This window comes from Hemiscyllium ocellatum, chromosome 22 (assembly GCF_020745735.1).
Source record: "Hemiscyllium ocellatum isolate sHemOce1 chromosome 22, sHemOce1.pat.X.cur, whole genome shotgun sequence".
NCBI classification, from domain to species: Eukaryota; Metazoa; Chordata; class Chondrichthyes; order Orectolobiformes; family Hemiscylliidae; genus Hemiscyllium; species Hemiscyllium ocellatum.
This window is the reverse complement of record NC_083422.1, coordinates 39,910,114-39,933,648: the sequence shown is the minus strand read 5'-3', so window position 1 is coordinate 39,933,648 and position 23,535 is coordinate 39,910,114. Positions and strand designations below refer to the sequence as shown.

The window sequence follows — 23,535 nt, the reverse complement described above, 5'->3', positions numbered from 1 at the left end:
CCAAAAAAAAATCTATTTCCCTGTCTGATTTATCAAGTTGTATTACTCCATTGTTCATTCACTTATTGATCTATTGGGGGTTTTTATGATAAATGTTCCACCTGGGCTCAACACCAACTCCAACAAACCTCATATCCCCTACAGGCCATCATCTGCATTCTCCCCAGCCTAAATATGGTTCAGCAAATATGGTAAATTGAATGAGAATCGGGAAACCTACAAAGATTCCATCACTATATTCTCCCTTACTGGAATTTATCCCCTGTCAGCACATGACCTTTTATTGTTCCGAGGTAGAGTGAATATCGGATGGAGGGTCATGCCAACAGACACATTTATTTAACGTTAAACAAATAAATGATTGGAATTAATACAAATATCATTGTATAATATTTTCAAGCTTTGCTGTTCTACTCAAAATGTCAAGACAGCAAGTATGCCTTTGTTGCCTGGCATAAAATAGTTCCTTAATAAAACGCCACTTAGATTTTGTGCGATGCACTGTGATCATAAAGTTTCTATCCAATTCAATCTCTATACTGCCTTCAAATTCACTGGAGCATTGTGCTCACGGAAGCAAATGTAAGCCTACAATGGGAAGCTATTCAAAGAATCATTGTTCCTACCTCAAATATGGAGCTAATCTACTTCTTCACCCCAGACTCAATAATCCATCAAAACCAGTAGCCAGGATATCAATCTTCCAGGCTGTTTAGAGTTGCGTAGGATGGTTTGATTCATAGATTCATAGACTAACAATTTCCCTATCCAAGACGTGATCTGAGTATAGTGAGCACAATTAAACTATGTATGCCAAAGACCTCCATGTCGAATTGATATTAGTCAGGCTGTGCTCCCTCATGATGCGGTGAATCTCGGGTCCCAAAACAAATGCCAGTTCAGTAACTCTTGTTAATTATCCAGACATTGCCATCACCTTTGCTAGTGATAACCCAGTTTCAGCTTGATCCAGAAATCCAATCGATTCTTAATTCCGTGAATTTCTGTGTAATGTATAATTTTCCAATCCTTAGGCATGTTTGAGCTAATGTATTGGAAAATTGAATTAATGAGGTGAGCATGGATAGAAGAGTTTATGTAATCATAGGATAATGCAGCACAGAATTCAGCACTTATCCCAGTCCTTTGACAGAGCCATCCATTTAGCTGTGCAATTTCCCCTTGGCCCTAAAATGTATTTCTCTTCACATATATATCCAGGTCGCTATTGAAAATTATTATTGAATCAGCTTCCACAGCACTCCCAGTCCAGATTTTTTTTTTAAAAACACTGTAAATATACTGTTTATTTATCATCATTCATTCCAGTTATCTTGATTTGTAACCTTCAGCATCTGACTGTTCTGCCAATGGAAGCAGTTTGCCCATTTCATTTGACTTTTCCTGATTATTGATTGTTATGGAGTGAGAGAAAATATCCTCTGGACCCCTAAGGTACATGGAGATATGTAAGGCTGCAAGGGAGACTCAACAAGATAAAATTAATTGTCTTCTTTTTTACCCAAATGCAATAATTAAGTGGTAAGGGCTCTTTAGAAAACAAGACTTTTGATTTTTTACCTGTAATGCTGAAGGTGGTAGATTGATTTATAGTTTTTACTGAGATAGTGTTACCTTGTGTCATTTCTCTTACATGTTAATTTTTTTTCCCACCCTATGTGAGTACATAGTCTGGTTTAAACACTAATATTGTGCTATTTTCAAACAATTGCCTTACTTCAGAGTTGCAGGAAATTATGCAACAAAGAAAAGCATGAAAGGAACCCTTATGGCCACTGATTCCGATTGTTCCGTTTAATCGCTATCTGTATTTCAACATTGTTTATAAATTCTGAAGTAAAACAGACTCAAGTGGAACCACTGCGTGGTATTGTTAATTAATCTTTCTTTAAACATTACTCTACATTTTTGCTTAAACTCTAAATTATTTAGAGTTTAATCTTTTTAGAATATAATTATATGCTGTTCTATTACACTTACAATATTGACATCTATCCAACTTTGTGGAAAATGACCTCTGCGAATGTTGTCCAGAGAAAGCAGGACAAATCCACTCTGGCCAATACAAGCCCTTTCTACAAAACAATGGAAGAAGTCATCAACAGCTGTATAAAGCAGCACTCTCTCAACCATTCACCCGATAACTTGCTCACCAATGCTCATTTTAGATTCTACTAAGACTTTTTGTTTACAATCTTGGTTTAAGAAAGACCAAAGAGCTACATATAAGAACACAAGATGCAGGAGCAGCAGTAAACCATACAGCCTCATTGAATCTCCTCCAACATGTGGTATGATCCTGGCCAATCTTACACTTCTACTTTACATCCACTCCCCATATCCCTTGTTTCCTTCAGAAACCAAAAATCCATTCAATTCAGCCTTCAAGATATTCAATAATGGAGCATCCACAACTAAAGTTTCCACATATTCACAATCTTTTGAGTGAAGGCATTTCTTCTTGCCTCAGTCATAGATTATGAAATAATTGGCCCAAAATCCTGAAATGGTGCCCTAATCAGATTTCCTAGTCAGGTGAAACAACAGCCCAGATTTTGATGGAGTCATGTGGTGCCATTCAAGAATGGAAGGTGGCACCCAATTCTGGCTCCCCATTCCCACAACCCCTTATTTTTGTTGACCCAAAATAAAACAATGGGTAGAAAGCTTGCAACATGAGCATCTGATTTTGCCGGCTCGATATCTGGTACAGGCATCTCCTAGACCTCTGCACCCTACAAGGAGCCAGGCAAGCTTTCTGTTTACTCTTTGCTCACAGCCCCTCAGAGGATTGTTTAACCATAATCAGGATTTCAAATCTGAAATTTCAAATCAAAACCCCCATTCTGCCTCCATCTCCAATTTAGTGCCAATCATTACCCCCCCCGCCACCAACTCATTGCACCTCATACTATTCATATCAAATTACTCCCTACTCATTTTCCTCTATGCCCATTTAACCAGGATGCAGTATGTACAGAACCAATAAATCATTTAGATATCCTGTATAAAAATACTCAGAAATCTTTTCAATAATCTTGTTTTAAGAATAACATCTTCTGTTCTTTAACCATTTGAAGCAGCCAGGAACATATAATGAGGACAGGCATAAGAGCTCTATAGTTAGAACTGACGAAGCAAAGGATGATGTTAGTAGGTGTTTCTGTTTTGACAATTGTAGAGAACTATTGACATTGCTGATTGACATCTTTAAATGGTTAGAGTAAAGAATTCTGTCTGTGATCTCTGTTATCAATATCTCAACGTGTACTTCCACAAAATTGAAATATGTGAAGTATTTGAAACCTTTATTATTGATGTTCTAATAGTTTAGCTCATTAAGACTTCTCGAAAGGTGGAGGAACAGCAACTTATTTTACCTCAACTGAAAATTGGAGACTAGTTTTTTCTGAGCAGTTGTTAACATGCCATTGCTACTGTGTGGTTCATTGGCTCTGCTTATAGTGTACATTAGGTGTATGGAAGGGCCTTAAATTGATATGAGCTGATATGGGGTCTAGAAGCATTGGAGTTTGACAGATGGTATGAGCTGGCATGGTGAATGGGTGAGGTATGAGGGAATGTCAGATTCCCCTAACAACAATCAACCTAATCAACTGGATGGAGTCCTGAGAATTGAGGCCGGCTTTCTGATCAGCCTGCCTCAGTATTCTGCTGCTACTGTAGCCACTTACAGGGTTAGCGTTCAGTTCCAGGGTTAGCATTCTGAATTCGCCCAACATTCCCATTCCCGAATGAAAACTGTGTCATTGGATGGCCTTTCCAGCAAGGTGGATTTGGCAACTTGAGAAATTTCCCAATTCAAGCTGATCAGTTCAGTCACAAAAATCTAACCCTTTTACCTTACTGACCCTTAATCTCCAGTTCATGAGAGCTTATTTCCAAGAGACACTTTGCCTGTGACTAATTATGTTTGTTTAGATGAAGAAATTACTGAGCCAGTTTCCTCACTATTCTCAGCAATTTTAAGTAAAAGCTAGAAAAGAAATACAAGTTACCTTTTCCACATTTTCTATCAATTCAGTCGGGCAGCCTCCTTTGTAACTTATTTTTGTGTTCATCGGATTGGAAATTATCCTTGTTCTGCTCCAATTCAGTTTTTCTTTCATCAAATAACTACATTTCTTTTTCTTTATTCGTTAATGGGATATGGGCATCACTGGCAAGACCAGCACTGGCTGCCCATTCCTAATTACCCTTGGACTGAGTGTTAACTTTATAGAGCAGTTAAAGAGTCAACCTCATTGCTGTAGGTCTGAAGTCACATGTAGGCCAAACCAGATAGTGACAGCAGATTTCCCTTACCTAAGAGACATTTGTGATCCAGATCCATTTTTACAGCAATTGATTCCAGTTATCAATGTGACTGAGACTAGTTATATTTTGCAGATTTTTCTTGAATTGGAAAAATTAGAGGCAATAGTGCTGCTGAGTGTTTCCAGAATTTTCTGTCTTTTATTGAATTTAACTTCACCAACTACCACAGTGAGATTTTGACCCATGTCACTTGCGCATTAGCCTCATCCTTCAACTTTCTAGCCCAGCTCCCTAAAATTAGAGAAGTGCAGTATAATACTAAAAGTATCATGTATGGTAGTGCTGTAGTTATTACTGACATTAAAACATAGGAGTTCAAGTGCCGCCATGCCATATTTAAAATGTAACTCCGTGATTCTTGAACTGACATGTTGCAATGTCAGTGGCTGCTGGTTTATTCTTTCTTTCTTTTTGATATGTATGGCACATTTGAAAATATATTTGGGATACTTTTGTTTCTACTGATCTACATCCAAACATTATCATCGTATGTTATTAAATTAACTTTGTGTATGGATGATAAACGTTAGAGGGAATGTTGCTGTTCAGTGTTTCTAGAATTTTCTGTTTATACTTCAGTCCTCCAGAATCAGCAATATTTTGCTTTTGTATTGTCATGGTTTTAAATTTATGCACATTTGGGTTTTTCATGGAATAGAGCACTAATTAACATCTATTTCTCTGGTTCCAATTTGCATGAAAATTTGGGAAATGCAGTTGAAAAGGAAATGATATCAAGAATTTGGAACATTTATATGATTAAATTATCTTTGACCTTTAATTTTCTGTCCAGTGAAAAAGAAATCCAGTATTGGTGACCTTAAAACTGCAGGTCTGAAGCTGAGTAGTTTTATGAATCTTGGGAAAAAGAAGCCTATATCTGTGGAGATTCCCATTAACAATAAGAAGAATGTTGAAGCATCAGGTGAGTTAATTGTGCTTTACATGTCAAGTAGATGTTCTGTAAAATGTAAACTTACTGCCACCATGTGGCACTTTGTGTCATTAAATATAAGGAGGAAATCAGGTATGACTTCAAATTGGTATTGTATTATTGATTATAAATGTGCTCTGTTGTTATAGTTTGGATTTACAGTACATCAGTGACAAGCATATAACAGACTTTGTGGTTTTTAATACTTAGGTTCTGGAGTTGATCAGTTTATTGGCTGTATTATGAGCTGAATAACTGCCTACAATTATAGTTGAAGCAAAATCAGGACATCAGCAACTGACACCTGAAGAAGGAAGTTAGATGAATGCTTCAGAGAGAGCACTTTATCAAAATCTTAAATGTCAGCTTACTTTCACTTTTTAGTTACAGCCTGATCTGGGCGTTTCCAGCATTTTCTTTTCATTTCATTATTGATTGTTCATTTGATAAATTTAGAGACAGGATAGTCAAGGTGACTGGACCAAAACTGCTTCCAAGTCAATGTTTTACATTTTACGTGTGAATTGTCATCTTGGGGCATCATATGTGAAAACATAGAATAAGGAAAGGACTTGGGATGGCACAGTGGCTCAGTGATTCTACTATTGCCTCACAGTGCAGTGGATCAATGTATGATTCCAGACTTGGCTACTTTGTAGGGTTTGCACATTCTCCCTAGGTCAGTGTAGGTTTCCTCTGGGTGTCCAGTTTCCTCTGACAGTCCAAAGATGTGTAGGTTTGTTTGATTGGCCATACATGTTGCCCGTAGTGTCCAAGGATGTGTCAGCTAGGTGGATTAGTCATGAGAAATGTAGGGTTATGAGGATATGGTTAGGTGGGGGTGCGTTTGGTGGGGGGGGAATGGAATGCTTTTTGGCAGGGGTGGGGTCAGTGCAGACTCAATGGGTCAAATGCCCTCTATCTGCACCATAGAGATTCTGTGATTCAACTCTTTCCAGACTCTATGAACTTTCTAAGTCATTGTCAACTGCAACTGACTTAAATCAATAACATCCAAGTATATTTCATTTGGTAATCTTAATTAGTTCACCTCATTGGTTGCATTCACATGTGATATTTTCATGATCCCAGCATGGATGGCTATCTGGCCAGGGTAAGAACTGAAGGTAATAGGGATACACAGATACAGATGTAATTACATTTCATTGATTAACTTCCTCTGTGCCTATCGATAGAACTTTCAAACCTAAACCTATTGCAAACAGATATTTGACCCAGTCCTCTTGCCCAGCACTAATTGCTTATGTTCAAAGTCTACTTCACAGTTTCAGTGCAATGTGAGACAGAGAAAAAGACTTGTTGCTTGAAATGGGAAATGTTTCTGGCAGGCAAGCAAAGGAGAAAATTCTGGCTCAACGGATGCTTGCAGGCCTCTTGATATTTTATAGTCAAGGCTCCTGATGTGAGAAGTGCAGGATGCTAAAATCCTGAACTGCTAAAGACAATAAATCAAAAAAGAAAAAGAAATTGTGAGCACCACCTTAAATACCCACAGTTAGAATCCAAGTGGAAATATTCATGCTGAATGATCACATGAGCACAGTGTTGCTGCTTTAGCGAGAGTGCCCATCAGAAAGCGCAGATGGTAGTTCATGCCATTAGCATTAAAGGAGCAGTCTCAATATCAGCTCTGCAAAATAGTTCTTCTGGAAAGCTGTTGCATATGGATATAATTACGTACAGTGTGAATGATTTAAGCAGACTTGCATTCTTCTTTTGACAGGGTATTTGAATGTGTTTATGAACAGCCAGTGGCGTACCCGTTGGTGTCAGGTTAAAAATGGACTTATCCACTTCTATCAGGACAAGAGCAAAAACAAAGCTGTTCAAAATCCTCTGAGTCTAGAAGGCTGTGAGGTTATTCCTGACTCTAGTCCAGAACATTTATATTCCTTCCGCATTTTGCACGATGGCGAGGAGGTAGCTTCTTTAGAGGTAACGTGAACACTGCACAGGCATGGATGTTCTCTGTCTTAATCATAATAAGTGCAATATGTGAAGGTTTGTTTAATTTAAAATTTTGATTTTATAGCTGTGCCTATATTGCAGAATGACAATATTGTTATGGTACATTGAGACCATTCTGCCCATCATGTCTACCTAGGCTCGCCGAATTAACATTATGACTTTGTGCCAATCACAAGCCTTTTCCTCATGCCATTGTCCATTGCTTCTATTCAAATAACCATCTACAGTCCTCTTGAGTGACTCAATGCTGCCTATCTCCACCACACTTCCAGGAAGCGCTTTCCAGACACAAACCACTTGCCGTTATGATCAAATTGTTTTCTTCTTTTGCACATCACCTGAACTCTATCACACGGACATTTTTGACTGAACCTACTAATATTGTTATACAATACATTCACCAATTTTACAAAATCATAGTTTGGATGTGCAGTAATTTGGTCTTGTCAACTTTTGCCCAGCTATATTGAACATAACCATTATACAACTGTCCATTAAAATACCTGATCTATAATAGGTAAAAAACACCAACAAACCTTGCCGTCTCCACAACACTATCAAGAATCATGAGGTAATATCTCTCACATCATACAAGTGATAAATACTTATATTTATTCTAAGTTTAAATACTTGTGCATTTCCATTTCTCTTCCTCTGTCTAAAATAGCAATGAAAACATATCGGACAGATTATGTGAATTTCCCACCACGCAGTTCAATGAGGAAAGTTTAGGCGAGCTACAAACACAAGGGCCCCTGATCCTTAATCCCCTGAGGAAATTGGCATACCTTTCGAGCGGCTGTAGTAACAAGTTTGTTTCAGGACATGGCTGAAGAGCTTCAGGACAGAGGAGATGACCTGGGGGGTGCAGTGAGAGAGGGACTCACTGAGATGCTTGTAGAGGGAGGAGGGGAGCTTCTTCAAGGTAGGCATCCTTGCAAGAGGATTCGCAGTAGGTTAAGATCAACTAGGAGAAAGTGAGGACTGCAGATGCTGGAGTACCAGAGTTGAAAAATATCATGCTGGAAAAACACAGCAGGCCAAGCAGCATCCGAGGAGCAGGAGAATTGACGTTTCGGGCATAAGCCCTTCTTCAGGAATCCTGAAGAAGGGCTTATGCCCGAAACGTCGATTCTCCTGCTCCTTGGATGCTGCCTGGCCTGCTGTGTTTTTCCAGCATGACATTTTTCATCTCTGGTACTCCAGCATCTGCAGTCCTCACTTATACCTTTCGAGTGACATGATAAGAGCCAATGTCTCAGCCATCATTTTAAGCATTTCCCTTAACTCTGCCAACAGGACCATTTATTTATGCTTTATTTGGATTCCATGAAATTCCTTAGTGCGTAATCTACAATGAAGGCATTACTTCAATATAAATTTTGTTGCTATTTCTTTCACTCTTATTGGCCTTTTGCCTTTTTTGTATACATTTATGTTGGTATGTTTCATAAAAATATTCTACTTGTCTTTTGCAGGCTAAGTCTTCAGAAGAAATGGGTTACTGGCTTGGTCTTCTGCTGGCTGAATCAGGATCTAAGACAGACCCTGAAGAGTTCACTTATGACTATGTTGATGCTGACCGAGTGTCTTGTATAGTGCATGCAGCCAAACATTCTTTATAGTGAGTCACATTTTCGATTTAGAAACACATTTTTCAGTTACACATGCATGGTTTATAGGGTGAAGTAAAAGTAAAGTATCTCCTGCAGAATTGGGTGTCCAGTTATTTTCAGCTTTAAGGTTGTGAGTTTGGCATTTGTTTTTTTCTGAAGATTATCTAAAATTATGGGATTTTCAATGAGGAACTTGTGCCTGAGAAAGCTTCAAAAGCAACATTATTGATGGAATTAAAAACCCTCATTCTACTGAGTGGCAGTCAACTTAATCAGGAATTATACCTCCTTAAAAGAAAAAGCTATAACAATTGTTTGAAACCCATTCTTAAGCATAAAGGAGCAATGTTTTAAAGCCATTCAGACTTCATGGTAAGTCTGTCTTTCTGAGTATATGCTTATGCTGTTTCATGTGTGCTATGTCCAAAGGCAGACCCTTGGCTAATTGTCTGTTGATGCTCCATTCTGAGCCTTTACTCTTTGCATTTTGTGATGATTTGGTGCAACCTTTCTCTCTCAGGGCCGAACAAGGAGGCAGTTTGCAAGTTCCTCTCAGCCAAAACAGAAATCAAACCTGTTTGGCACATCCTGAAGCACACAATAATCATTTAGTTGACTGAATAAATCAGCCCCAACTATATTCATACATAAAGTTGGAAATGAACTACTATCCAAATGTATTTTAGTGAATAGATTATTTGCTTAATTAGCATTTTTCTTGCCTTTTAGCTTACTGCAGCGTAGATACTCAGAGCCAAACACATACATCGATGACTTACCTGTGGTGCAGAACCAGACTGATGACCTGTATGATGATGTGGATGTACCTGAATCTGTGGTAGGAACATTTCTTTTGTTATTTTTACAATTTAAGAGAAAAATGCAGAAGAGTACATTTTTAATCAAAGTTTTCCACAGCAGAGGTATAAACATAAATTTTGATATATGTCCATCAAAAGCAAAGGGCATATGCATCTTAACAGCCCTCTTATCAAAAGGATGTTGTGAAACTTGAAAGGGTTCAGAAAAGATCTACAAGGATGTTGGCAGGGTTGGAGGGTTTGAGCTACAGGGAGAGGCTGAATAGACGGGGGCTGTTTTCCCTGGAGTGTTGGAGGCTGAGGGGTGACCTTTTATAAAATCGTGAGGGGCATAGATAGGGTAAAGACACAGCCTTTACTCTGGGGTGGGGGAGTCCAGAATTAGACAGCATAGGTTTAGGGTGAGAGGGGAAAAATTTAAAAAGGATCTAAAGGGCAACTTTTTCATGCAGAGGGTTGTACGCAAATGGAATGAGCTGCCAGAGGAAGTGATGGAGGCTGGCACAATTACGACATTTAAAAGGCATTTGCATGGGTATATGAATAGGAAGGGTTTAGAGGGATATGGGCTAAGTGTTGGCAAATGGGATTAGATTAGGTTAGGATAGCTGGTTGGCATGGATGAGTTGGACTGAAGGGTCTGTTTCTGTGCTTTCCAGCTCTATGGCTGTAAATGTATGATTTCTGGCAAACGCTCAGGTGTAGATTAAAAATAAAACAAAGTTGTGAGTTCTAATGAAGAGCCACCAGATCTTTCTTCCCATAGATGCTGCCTGATCTGCTGGGTTTCTCCAGCAGTTTCTGTTCTTGACTCGGGAATCAAGACTCTGCTTCAGGCAGAATCAGGGATTCTGATACAAATTGCACCCGATAATCCATTAATTTTGAAAAGTATTTTTCCCCCATAGTGCTCAAATGGAAATCTGCCATAAACCAACACAACTGTGTAATGTTTTAATGCATTTTTAAGATTGCTCTTTTTTAAAAATCCTTAAGCTATTTAAGAGTGATAAGTTATTTGAGAACTTGATTCAATTTATTTTAATGTAGATGAAAATGAATTGATCACAAATAATCCTTTTTAATTCATAGTGTCAATCCTATGAGTGACCTGATTTTAAATGACTTGAAAATGACGGTTAAAAAAATACACAAGGTACAAAGTGGGATACCACCATGAGCCACATACTCCCCTCCCTTCCCTTGTCAACATTTCACAGGGTAAAAACAATGACTGCAGATGCTGGAAACTAGATTCTGGATTAGTGGTGCTAAAAGAGCACAGCAGTTCAGGCAGCATCCAAAGTGCAGCGAAATCGACGATTCCTGATGAAGGGCTTTTGCCCGAAATGTCAATTTTGCTGCACTTTGGATGCTGCCTGAACTGCTGTGCTCTTCCAGCACCACTAATCCAGAAACATTTCACAGGGGCTATTCCCACCAGAACACTGTGGTCCACTCCTCCTCCACTCCCAACATCTCCCCCCACCCTCACAGTACCATCCCATGCAATCGCAAAAGGTGTAACACCTGCCCATTTACTTCCTCCCTCCTCACTATCCAAAGTCCCAGACACACCTTCCAGGTGAGGCAGCAATTTACCTGCACTTCTCTCAATCTAGTTTACTGTACTCACTGTGTTTGATGTGGTCTCCTTTACACTGGGGAGAAAAAAGGTAGACTGGGTGATCCGTTTGCAGCAAACCCACACTCTGTCTGTAAAAATGACTTGAGTTTCCAGTCGCCTGCTATCCTGTTCCCGTGCCAACATTTCAGTCTCAGGCTTGCTGCAGTGCTCCAGTGAGGTTCAGCTCAAACTAGAAGAACAACACCTTGTCTTCTGCAGCCTTCAGGATTCGATATCAAGTTTAACCATTTTAGAGCATCACCAACCCCTTCCATGTCTTTGCATACCCCGCCCCCCCACCTCAACTCCTTTCAGTAAAGCCAACCCATTTTCACCTATCTAGCTTCTCTTCTTCCCTGGCTTACTATCAAAAATTGCTTTGTTCGCTCACTGTTGTATTTTCCTTCTCTCTCGCTCTCTATGAGCTCCACCCCATCTTACTCCTGTTTCTCCTTCCCATCATCAGCCTATATGCCGTCTTTTCTGAGCTGCTATTAGATCTGCTGGAGGAACATTGGATTCAAAAATTTGATAGCAATTTTCTCTTCACAGATGCTGCCAAAGCTGCTGAGTTTCCCCAGAAATTTCTGTATTTGTTCGATACAAAGGTATTTTCTAACTAGATGATGGGTCAGACACAACTCAATGGGTAACTGTTTTGCCTCTGAGTCACAAGATTCCTGTTTCAAGTCTTATTCTAGAGTTGAGGGCAAAATCCAAGGCTGACATAGTCTTACGCTAAGATGCTATTTTTGGAACTATTTGTTCAGCCAGGCCTATCTGATATGACAGCTAAATACTGTAGAATCTGCTGTCTTTACCCTGCACGGCCCATGTGTGAAATAAGAGCAGGAAATGCTGGAGAAACTCAGCAGGTCTGGAAGCATCTGTGGAGAGAGAAACAGAATGAGCATTTCAAATTGAATCTGACTCTTCAGTGGATCCGAAAGCGACTGGAGATCGTGGACTTTATGCTGGAGAAAGGGAGTGGAGCAAGTGGAGCAGATATTAAAGATGTGCCTGACCCCACAAAGTAGCTGAGGGATGGACATTTATAAAACACATTCCATATCTTCAGTATAATCTCAAACACATGATGGGATCCTGTGTTCTGTTTGCTGATAACACAAAGTAATGTGGGACAGTAAGATGCAAGGAGGACACAGAAAGGCTGGGAAGGGGGTTGGACAGGTTCAGTGAGTGAGTCAGTTAGACATGGTCCGTGCAATATCATGCAGAGAAATGGGAGGCTTTGTTCCTTCACTTTCCCTCTTGACTCCATTGGCAACTTGTGTATCATCTCCACATTCCAATGATATGTCCTGTTTAATGGGTTTAAGAGGCAAAGGCAGTGCAAATGGTTCCAGAAAAGAGGTAAAGATGAAAAATAGGTGTCAACAAATAATGTTAGTAGGCAATAGCAATAAATAGACCAGCCCTACTGTGTGTAAGGCCTTGTAAAACAGATGCTGGGTGGGGAAGAAGGGGAGAAATCAAAGTGGACTTCAGAATTCATGGTCTGATGTTGTTGAACTCAGTGTTGAGTCCTGAAGTGTGTAAACTGTTAAAACAGAAAATCAGATGCATGGCATTTCCTCAGGGTTGCATCGGGCTTTTCTGGAATGCTGCAGCAGACCCAAGTCAGAAATATCAGCATGGAATTGAGATTGTGCATTTAAATGGCATATGACCAGAAGATCCAGATCATTTTTGTGGACATAAGACCATAAAATGTAGGAGCAGAACTAAGCTTTTTGGCCCATAGTTCCAGTATTCAATCATGGCAGATATGGTTCTCAACCCCATTTTTCTGCCTTCTTCCTGTAACCTTGATCTCCTTACCAATTAGTGACCTATCTATCCACATCTCAAATACATTCAATGTCTTGGCCTCCAAAGACCTTTGTGGCAATGAATTCCACAGATTGACTGCTTTCTGAAGAAATTCCTCCTCATCTCAGTTCTAAAGGACCATCCCTTCACTCTGAGGCTCTGCCTTCAGGTCCTAATCTCTTCTACTAGTGTAAACTTCCTCTCCACGTCCACTTTATCCAGGCCTGTAGACATTCTGTAAGTTTCAATGAATCCCTCCGCATCCTTCTAAACACCATTAAGTATCGATGCAGCGATCTCAACTCCTCCTCATATGTCAAGCCCTTCATGCTTGAGATCATTCTTGCAAATCTCTTCTGGACCCACTCCAATGCCAACCACATCCTACCCTAGAAACAGGGCCCAAAACTGCTCACAATATTCCAAACAGTGGTCTGACCAAAGCCTTATTCAGTCTCAGGAGTACATCTCTGCTCTTGCGTTCTAACCCTCTTGAAATGATTGCGAACATTGCATTTGTGTCCCTAACTGCCAGCTATGCCTGCATGTTAGCCTTAACTACAACCTGAAGTAGGACTTCCCCAAGTCACTTTGTGCTTCAGATTTTCTAAGATTTTCCTGATTAGAAAATGGTCTGTATCTCTGTTCTTCCCTCTAAAGTTCATAACCTCATACTTTGCCACATTGTGTTCTATCTGCCACTTTTTTGCAACTCTTCTAGCTTGTCCAAGTCCTTCTGCAGCCTCCCCACGTCCTCAACACTACCTGTTCCTCCACCTATCTTTGTTGCTAAGTTTGCAGATGATACAATGCCCTCAGTTCCTTTATTAAGTTCATTAATAAATGAAGCTCCTGCGGAACTTTACTAGTCAACAGGTGCCGTCCTGAATAAGACCCCTTTATCCCAATCCCTGCCTTCTGTTAGTCAGCCAATCCTCTATCCATGCCAGTAGCTTGTTCTCAACAGTGTGGGCTTTTATTTGGCAGCCTCCTGTGTTTAACTTTGTCAAAGACCAGCAAAGCAGTTACACAGTCTGCAGTTGGTGCTGCAAATGTAAAGGAGACTGTATGGTGAGGAGTAGATGCAGTAGACTAGATTGAAAGACTTTGCTTCATCTGGAAGGTGTGGTTGGGAGCTTGGACAATGAACAGGGAGGAGGTAAAGGGGTGACTCTTTCACCTTCTGCAGTTGCATGGGATGAAGTGTTGGGAGTGATGTGAGACTGGGCCAGTGTGTGGCAGAAGGAATGGCCTCTGCAGAATGCTGGCAAGGAAGGGAAGAGGAAGATATGTTTGGTATTGACATCCTGTTAGAGGTGGCTGAAATAATGGATCCTTTGAATACGGAGGCTAGTTGGGTGGAAAGTGAACATAAGGGGAGCCCTATTGATAGGAAAGAGGGAAAGAAATGGGGGAAGAAGTACACTAAATGGTTTGGACATGGCTGAGGGCCAAGTCAGCCATGCTGGAGGGTAGAATGTTTGCTTGAAGAGAAAGGAAGACCTGTTGGGATCACCACTGACTGTAGATGGTAGCATCATTAGAGTAGTTGCAATGGAGGCAGAGAAACCAGGATCCCCATGGTACCCTATTAGGGAAAAGAGCAACAGTCATTATCCTCACTGTCCTGACCAATATATAACCCCTCAATCACAAAACACAGATTATCTGACTATCATCACTTGTTGTGGTTCTGTTCGCCGAGCTGGGGGTTTTTCTTGCAAACGTTTCATCCCCTTTCTAGGTGACATCTTCAGTGCTTGGGAGCCTCCTGTGAAGCGCTTCTGTGCTGATTCCTCTGGCATTTATACTGGTTTGAATCTGCCGCTTCCGGTTGTCAGTAGCTGTCCGCTGCAGTGGCCGGTATATAGGGTCTATGTCGATGTGTCTGTTGATCGAATTCGTGGATAAGTGCCATGCTTCTAGGAATTCCCTGGCTGTTCTCTGTTTGGCCTGTCCTATAATGGTGGTGTTGTCCCAATCGAATTCATGTTGTTTGTCATCTGAGTGTATGGCTACTAGGGATAGCTGGTCGTGTTGTTTCGTGGCCAATTGGTGTTCATGGATGCGAGTTGTTAACTGTCTTCCTGTTTGTCCTATGTAGTGTTTTGTGCAGTCCTTGCATGGGATTTTGTAAACCACGTTGTTTTGCTCATGCTGGGTATCGGGTCCTTTGTTCTGGTGAGTTGTTGTCTGAGAGTGGCTGTTGGTTTGTGTGCTGTTATGAGTCCTAGTGATCGCAGCAGTCTGGCCGTCAGTTCCGAAATGCTCCTGATGTATGGGAGTGTGGCCAGTCCTTTGGGTTGTGGCATGTCCTCATTTCGTTGTCTTTCCCTGAGGCATCTGTTAATGAAATTGCGTGGGTATCCGTTTTTGTTGAATACCTTGTATAGGTGTTCTTCTTCCTCTTTTTGTAGTTCAGGTGTGCTGCAGTGTGTTGTGGCCCTTTTGAATAATGTCCTGATGCAACTTCGTTTGTGTGTGTTGGGGTGGTTGCTTTCATAGTTCAGGACTTGGTCTGTGTGTGTGGCTTTTCTGTATACCTTCATGGTGAATTCTCTGTTCGGTGTACTTTGTACCATCAAGTCCAGGAATGGGAGCTGGTTGTCCTTTTCTTCCTCTCTCGTGAATCGGATTCCTGTGAGTGTGGCGTTGATGATCCGGTGTGTGTTCTCTATGTCTGTGTTTTTAATGATTACAAAGGTGTCGTCCACGTATCTGATCCATAATTTGGGTTGTAGTTGCGGTAAAACTGTTTTTTCTAACCTTTGCATAACTGCTTCTGCTATCAGTCCGGAGATCGGTGAGCCCATGGGTGTTCCGTTAATTTGTTCATATATCTGGTTGTTGAAAGTGAAGTGTGTTGTGAGGCACAGGTCTAGTAGTTTAAGTATGCCGTCTTTGTTAATAGGTTCAGCGTCCTGTTGTCTGTTATGTATGTTATTAACGGACACCCATGGGCTCACCGATCTCCGGACTGATAGCAGAAGCAGTTATGCAAAGGTTAGAAAAAACAGTTTTACCGCAACTACAACCCAAATTATGGATCAGATACGTGGACGACACCTTTGTAATCATTAAAAACACAGACATAGAGAACACACACCGGATCATCAACGCCACACTCACAAGAATCCGATTCACAAGAGAGGAAGAAAAGGACAACCAGCTCCCATTCCTGGATGTGATGGTACAAAGTACACCGAACAGAGAATTCACCACGAAGGTATACAGAAAAGCCACACACACAGACCAAGTCCTGAACTATGAAAGCAACCACCCCAACACACACAAACAAAGTTGCATCAGGACATTATTCAAAAGGGCCACAACACACTGCAGCACACCTGAACTACAAAAAGAGGAAGAAGAACACCTATACAAGGTATTCAACAAAAACGGATACCCACGCAATTTCATTAACAGATGCCTCAGGGAAAGACAATGAAATGAGGACATGCCACAACCCAAAGGACTGGCCACACTCCCATACATCAGGAACATTTTGGAACTGACGGCCAGACTGCTGCGATCACTAGGACTCATAACAGCACACAAACCAACAGCCACTCTCAGACAACAACTCACCAGAACAAAGGACCCGATACCCAGCATGAGCAAAACCAACGTGGTTTACAAAATCCCATGCAAGGACTGCACAAAACACTACATAGGACAAACAGAAAGACAGCTAACAACCCGCATCCATGAACACCAACTGGCCACGAAACGACACGACCAGCTATCCCTAGTAGCCATACACTCAGATGACAAACAACATGAATTCGATTGGGACAACCACCACCATTATAGGACAGGCCAAACAGAGAACAGCCAGGGAATTCCTAGAAGCATGATACTTATCCACGAATTCGATCAACAGACACATCGACATAGACCCTATATACCGGCCACTGCAGCGGACAGCTACTGACAACCGGAAGCAGCAGATTCAAACCAGTATAAATGCTGGTGGAATCAGCACAGAAGCGCTTCACAGGAGGCTCCCAAGCACTGACGATGTCACCTAGAAAGGGGAAGAAACATTTGCAAGAAAAACTCCCAGCTCGGCGAACAGAACCACAACAACGAGCATCCGAGCTACAAATCTTCTCACAAACTTTGATCATCACATTGTTGGTTTTAGATGGTTGCATGAATTGCAATTACAACAATGACTGAATGTTAAAAACAACCCATTAGCTGTAAAGTGCTTTGAGATGTCCAATGGTTTTTAAATGCTTGCGATGAATCAAGGTCTTTCCAGTCCTGTGGTTTTGTTCAGTTAACTGGAAACAAAACATTCAATTTGTTTTTCACAAGATACCTGCTAGTGTCTCTGAGCCTAAAGCGTTGAATGTAACTTTCAGAACCTCCTTGAAGTACTGGAAAGGAACACAATTAGCAAGAACTCCCCATGGTGATTCATTTACCCCGAGGATGTGACCAACTATGTGGGGTTCCAACAAGATGTTCGTAAGACTACTGAAAAATATCCTGAAAATTCAAGTTGGACTCTGTGCAATTTGCTCTTAAAATCCCACAGTCTTTTCTGTCAATTCTGGGACAATTGGAAGAATTATGCTGGAACAAAAGGCAGAAAAACTAAACACAAAACCCATGCAGCATTGATAAAATAAGGTTTATATTGAACAGTGCAATCTTTTTGCAATACTATATGGGGATCATTCAGAGGAATGTTACATGCAGAATAATTTATTCTAGAAACGGATAACATCCATTCATTTGATCTTTGCATTATGAGTAGGTTTATTAATGTTAAAACACTGAGTGGCCTGAAGGTTCAACAGTTGACTGGACCAGATAGCCCACAACTACAATTCATTTCTTCACCTCCTCTCTCCCCCCTCCCCCACACTAAGTGTTGTCCAAACTCAAACAGTTATAGTTGTATGTGACATAAGGGCCAACAGAACAATGGGCTCAATTTTGGGATTGCACTGCTGAAACTGGCAGAGGTTACTAGTGTCTGACCTGTGGTGATTGTGATGAGTTCAGCCAGGTGGAGCTCATAGAATTGGGGCTATTATTCTGGTCAAAACTGGGAGCCCTTGCTGCCAGATACAAACAGGAGTGTCAGAGGTTCTGCTCACCACTGAGAGCAGGCTCTGAGGGAACTGTACCATGTACTCTACATATGTAACAAAGGGTAACTTGTGGAGTTATTTCATGCATGTGCATGATTAATGCATAAAAAAATGTCTGTTCCTCTAAAGGACCTGTTTAAAATTCCCAGATAGAGAGTTTTAGAAATCACTTGAATTGACTAAAAAATTAAACATTTCAATCTCGGAGGATTGAATTGCAATTGTAACAATGACTGAACTTTAAAAACATCCCATTGGCTGCAAAGTGCTTTGAGATGTCCAATGGTCTTTAAACGCTTGTAATGAATCAAGGTCTTTTCAGTCCTGTGTTTTTCTTCAATTAACTGGAAAGAAAACATTCAATTGTTTTTCACAAGAACCTGCTAGTGTCTCTGAGCCTAAAGCATTGAATGTAACTTATATCTTTCTTGAATGAGGTGTAACTGGATTTTTTATGTCATACAGGGTCATAGTTATTGCTCAAAACCTCTCTGACACTGGAGAAACTAATTTTATATTTCTAGAAATCACTTCACAATTAAAAACCTACATATTTTACCATTATTAAATTAATTCATTTTTGTAAACGATTGTTTATTATGTTTCAGTGCTTTAATCCAATCCGAATGGCTTAAAAGTTGCTGTATTTTACTTCCTGGTTTAACATCAAAGCACTGTACATGCAGGGGATCTGAAATGAAACAGAAAGTGCATTTGTGGAACAAGAAATAGAATTAATATTTCAAGTCCAATGACTCCGTGTTTGAAGGGAGTGAGGAAAGCTTTTGTTAATAACAGCACTGTTTCTCTTTCCACAGATGCTGCCAGATTTGCTGAGTTTCTCCAGCTCTTTCTGTTCTTGTTACTTCCTGGTTTGCCAGATGTGAGAAATCTGCAATGTCTTTGGCTGCTTAGCACGCATAGTTACATCATTGTTGCTGGCTGCTAGACATCCTCTTTAACGGGCCCTATGACATTAATGTCAAAAGTGGCGAAATCCATGTCACAGAGATCATTCAATGCTTGTGCAAATCTTTCTTGGAAGTCAGCAGCAAGCAGCCTCACTCCTCTCTGCAAATCCAGGCTCATTACTCTGGATTCACATTCTCATCAGAATTTAGGACTAGATTCGAATCATATCTGCATGCACTTGAAAATTGGGTTGGGATAGAATTGAAAAACAGGAGCCAGATAATCACTGCCCAAAGGCTGTGTTTGAAATACCTATTGTTAATTATTCCTTTTTGGTAAATTTGACCATGTGTTCTGTTTTTATACAGGATGATAAAACTAATGAGGAACAGTCCCACGGGGAAGATCAAACAAGGGTTTACTTGGACCTAACTCCAGTAAAATCATTCCTTCACTCTAGTAACAACAAATTGGCTTCTAATGTACAACCAAATGCATCAAACTTTGAGAATGGAAGAGAACCTTCAAATCTTATACAAATGAATGACAAAGACACAGCCAGTGATTCTGATTCTGGGGTCACTGCAAGGCCTTTGGAGTCTGGTATCAAGGTAAACTCTTTAACATGCAGTATCCAGTAAATTGCTGTAGGGGATCATGTATCATTCAAAACCTTTCTGGCCATCTTTGGTCATCACCAAAAATCTGAATGTGCCTACTCAGAGAAATGGGATACTTTCTCTGAAAAGAGCTGATAATCTGTCTCAGCTACCTGACCAATTGAAAAACAATAGAAGGTAGGCATTGTCATCCATAGTGTTACACAAAACCCATGGAGCAGACGATTATCATTCTTAAGCAGACATTCCGCTGCCTGGGCCACTGCTGGGGAAGGGGTGGGGAACCCCTTTTAAACCACTGAAACACATTCTTGGCAGCTGTTAAATCATTCACACCACTGATGTTAAGAGGACACAACAAGTCCAGCTGTCTTGTAACCTTTAGTCATCTTTCACAACTCAATGCTATCATTCATAATGCAGAAAGCCATCTCTCTGCTTATTAAGTGCCTCCTGCCTCCATCAGGAGCAAAAGGTTAATGTCTTAGAGAGGGGCAACGAGAACTCAAACCTTCTGTACTTAAAGTAATATAAGCCTAGTTTACATAATTTGTCCTCACAATATAAATCTTGTAACAACAGTGTCATTCTATTTCACTTATGCTGCAGCGAATCCTTCCAGCCAACCACTTTGCATATATCGATTCAGTTTTTTACAAAATAAAAATTGCTTCATCATGAGGAGCATCACAAGAGATTGATAAAAATATTAAATTTCACAACCTGGGAGACTAAGTCCATTATTTCCACCTCATGACCAGAGTATTGTATTAGCCTGGAGCTGTAATGGTCTGCAGTGACCTTAGTTTCTTTTTAATTGCCAGTAAACTTGAGTCACAGAACTGCCTCTAATTGGCAATTATTTGGCAGTTTTACTCAGCAATGCCACAAGACGATGAGTGTGGTACAGCAGAAATACTAGCCAGGCTCTTGTTCAGACTGTGGGATTGTGGCAAGCAGAATGAATTGTATTATATTAGAGGTCAACATCGTGCATTCCCACATTGGGTGTCTGCAATTATTTTATTCCCAACATCAATTTCCCTCAACTTAAAGAATACAGAATTTCCAGAGAAATATTACACAGCAATCTCTTCTACAAGGGGTATAACTTGGACAGCACGGTGGTTAGTCCTGCTGCCTCACAGCGCCAGGAACTCAGGTTCAATTCCACCTTCTGTCTGTGGTGGTGTTTGCATGTTTTGGGTGGGTTTCCTCAACGATGGAAAGATGTGCAGGTGAAGTAGACTAGCCATGTTATATTGCCCATAGTGTCCAGGAATGTGCTGGCTAGGTAGATTAGTGATGGGAAATGCAGGGTTACAGGGATAGAGTAGCGGGTTGGGTCTGGGTGGGATGCTCTTTGGAGGGTCAGTGTGGGCTGAATGGTCACCTTCTGCACTGTATGGATTCTGTAATTCTAAGTATATTGTTTATTTTAGTTAATAGCAAGTGTTTTGCATATTCAGCATTTTGTAGAGGATTCCATATGTGGGATACATCATAGCGTCATACAGCATAGAAACAGATCCTTCAGTCCTACTGGTTAATGCCAACCAGGTTTCCCAAACTGAACTAGTCCCATTTGCCTGCGTTTGGCCCATATCCCTCTAAACCTTTCCTATTCATGTATCTGTCTGAATGTCTTTTAAATGTTGTAATTGTACCCACCTCTGCCACTTCCTCAGGCAGTTCACTCCATATATGCATCACCCTCTGTTTGTAAAAGTTGCCTTTCAGGTCCCTTTTTCATCTTTCCCCTCTCACCTTAAATCTATGCCCTCTAGTTTTGGACTCCCCTACCCAAAAAAATACCCTGTCTATTCCTCTTATCTATGCATGCCATGACCCTATAAACCTCTATGAGGTACCCCTCAACCTCTGACGCTTCAGGGCAAGTGTCCCAGTCTCTCCTTATAATTTGAATCCTCCAGTCCTGGTAACATCCTTGTGAATCTCTTCTGCACCCTTTCCAGTTTAATAACATTCTTCCGATAACAGGATGTCCAGAACTGTATGCAGTACTCCAAAGGTGGCCTCACCAATGTTCTGTACAGCCACAACATGATGTTCTAACTCCTTTACTCAGTGCTCTGACCAATGAAGGCAAGCATGCCAAATGCCTTCTTCATCACTTTGCCTATCTGTGGCACCACTTTCAAGGAACTATATACCTGAAACCCCAGGTCTCTCTGTTTGACAACACTCCCCAGGGCCTATCTTAACTGTGCTAGTTCTGTCCTGGTGTGTTTTACCAAAATGCAACATCTTTCATTTATCTAAATTCAACTCCATCTGCCACTCCTTGACCCATTGGCCTAGCTGATCAAAATCCTATTGTAATTTTAGATAACCTTCTTCGCTGTCTGCTCTACCACCAATTTTGGTGCCATCCACAGCCTTACTAACTATGCCTCCTATATTCTTATCCAATTTGTTTGTTTAAATGAAGAACAACAGTGGACCAGCACCGATCCTTGTAGACTACTGTGGGTCACAGGCTTCCAGTCTAACCAACAACCCTCTACCACCACTCTCTGTCTCCTACCATCAAGTCAATTTTATATTCAATTGGCTAGCTCTCCCTGGATCCAATGTGATCTAACCTTATTTAGCAGTCTACTGTGTGGAACTTGTTGAAGACCTTGCTAAAGTCCATATGGACCATGACTACTGCTCTGCCCTCATTTGTCTACTTGGTCACGTCTTCAAAAAGCGCTCAGTCAAGTTTGAGAGACAGGATTTCCCACACACAAAACCATGCTCACTATCCCTAATCAGTCCTTGCCTCTCCAAATGCATGCCAGGCCCTGTCTCTCAGAATCCCCTCCAACAACTTAGGTGATAATAAGTTGAACTTTACTTGTTTTCTGGCACTCAGATATCCCAAGTGAAAGCAGAGTTTGAAGAAAAGTCCTCAAAGGCTGGCAGCAAGCCTTCAAATAGTCAGAAAGTGGTGATGCCTTGGGCTGATCAGAATAAGAATGGCACACCAGCAAGTAATCCACAAGTGAAGACAGTGACGGAGTGCATTGAAAAGCAGAAGCTGAGTGCAACAGGTGAACCATGGATCTCATTCTTACAGCGAAACCGATGTCTTAAAAAAAATTCCCATTTGAATCTGTTTGCTCTTAACATCCACAATGTAGAAAACCATTTCCATATATTTCCCTCACTCCACAGCAGTCCAGCTTGGAACTGATCTCACCAGAATTTATGTAGGACTGAGCTAAAAAGCTATTTCTTCACTTAGGATTTAAATTTGTTAATTTTGAAACTCTGTATCCCAAAGAGCTATACATAATCAGGCATTGAATATACTCAAAATGGAAGTTGATAGACCAATAGACTTTTTAAGGGAATCCAGGGAGGGGGAGAGCAGCTGGCAAAGTGCTGTTGAGGTATAAGTTAAGCCATGGATTAATTGAATGGTGGAGTAGGTTCAATATAACCCAGCTCCTATTTTTTCTCTAATTCAATCTGCTTATGCACTGTTCCCTGAAAATTCAATCATCCACTAATGAGGCAGGATCTCAGTCCAGTGTTTCCTGCATATCCCTACTTCTTTAATGACAGCAAAATGACCAACCTCTTTATGACAGTATTGGCAAGCAAGGGCTAGCATTCACTTCCACCAAGGTGCCTCCCCAGGTCACAGAGTGACAGCAGGATTTGACACCGAGACGTTAGGAGGAGAGCGGTACCAGGTTTGGATA

The 23,535-nt window shown here is 40.8% G+C and overlaps 1 protein-coding gene across 1 annotated transcript in view; it reads left to right on the top strand.

Annotated features, from left to right (window-relative positions):
- Positions 1-23,535, top strand: part of afap1l2 (actin filament associated protein 1-like 2) — a 222,544-nt gene that overhangs the window by 186,485 nt on the left and 12,524 nt on the right. The window contains exons 10-15 of the mRNA XM_060842124.1: positions 5,153-5,284; positions 7,038-7,249; positions 8,761-8,906; positions 9,628-9,736; positions 19,568-19,810; positions 22,701-22,878. Coding sequence (XP_060698107.1) covers positions 5,153-5,284; positions 7,038-7,249; positions 8,761-8,906; positions 9,628-9,736; positions 19,568-19,810; positions 22,701-22,878 — 1,020 coding nt within the window. The remainder of the gene's footprint in view (positions 1-5,152; positions 5,285-7,037; positions 7,250-8,760; positions 8,907-9,627; positions 9,737-19,567; positions 19,811-22,700; positions 22,879-23,535) is intronic.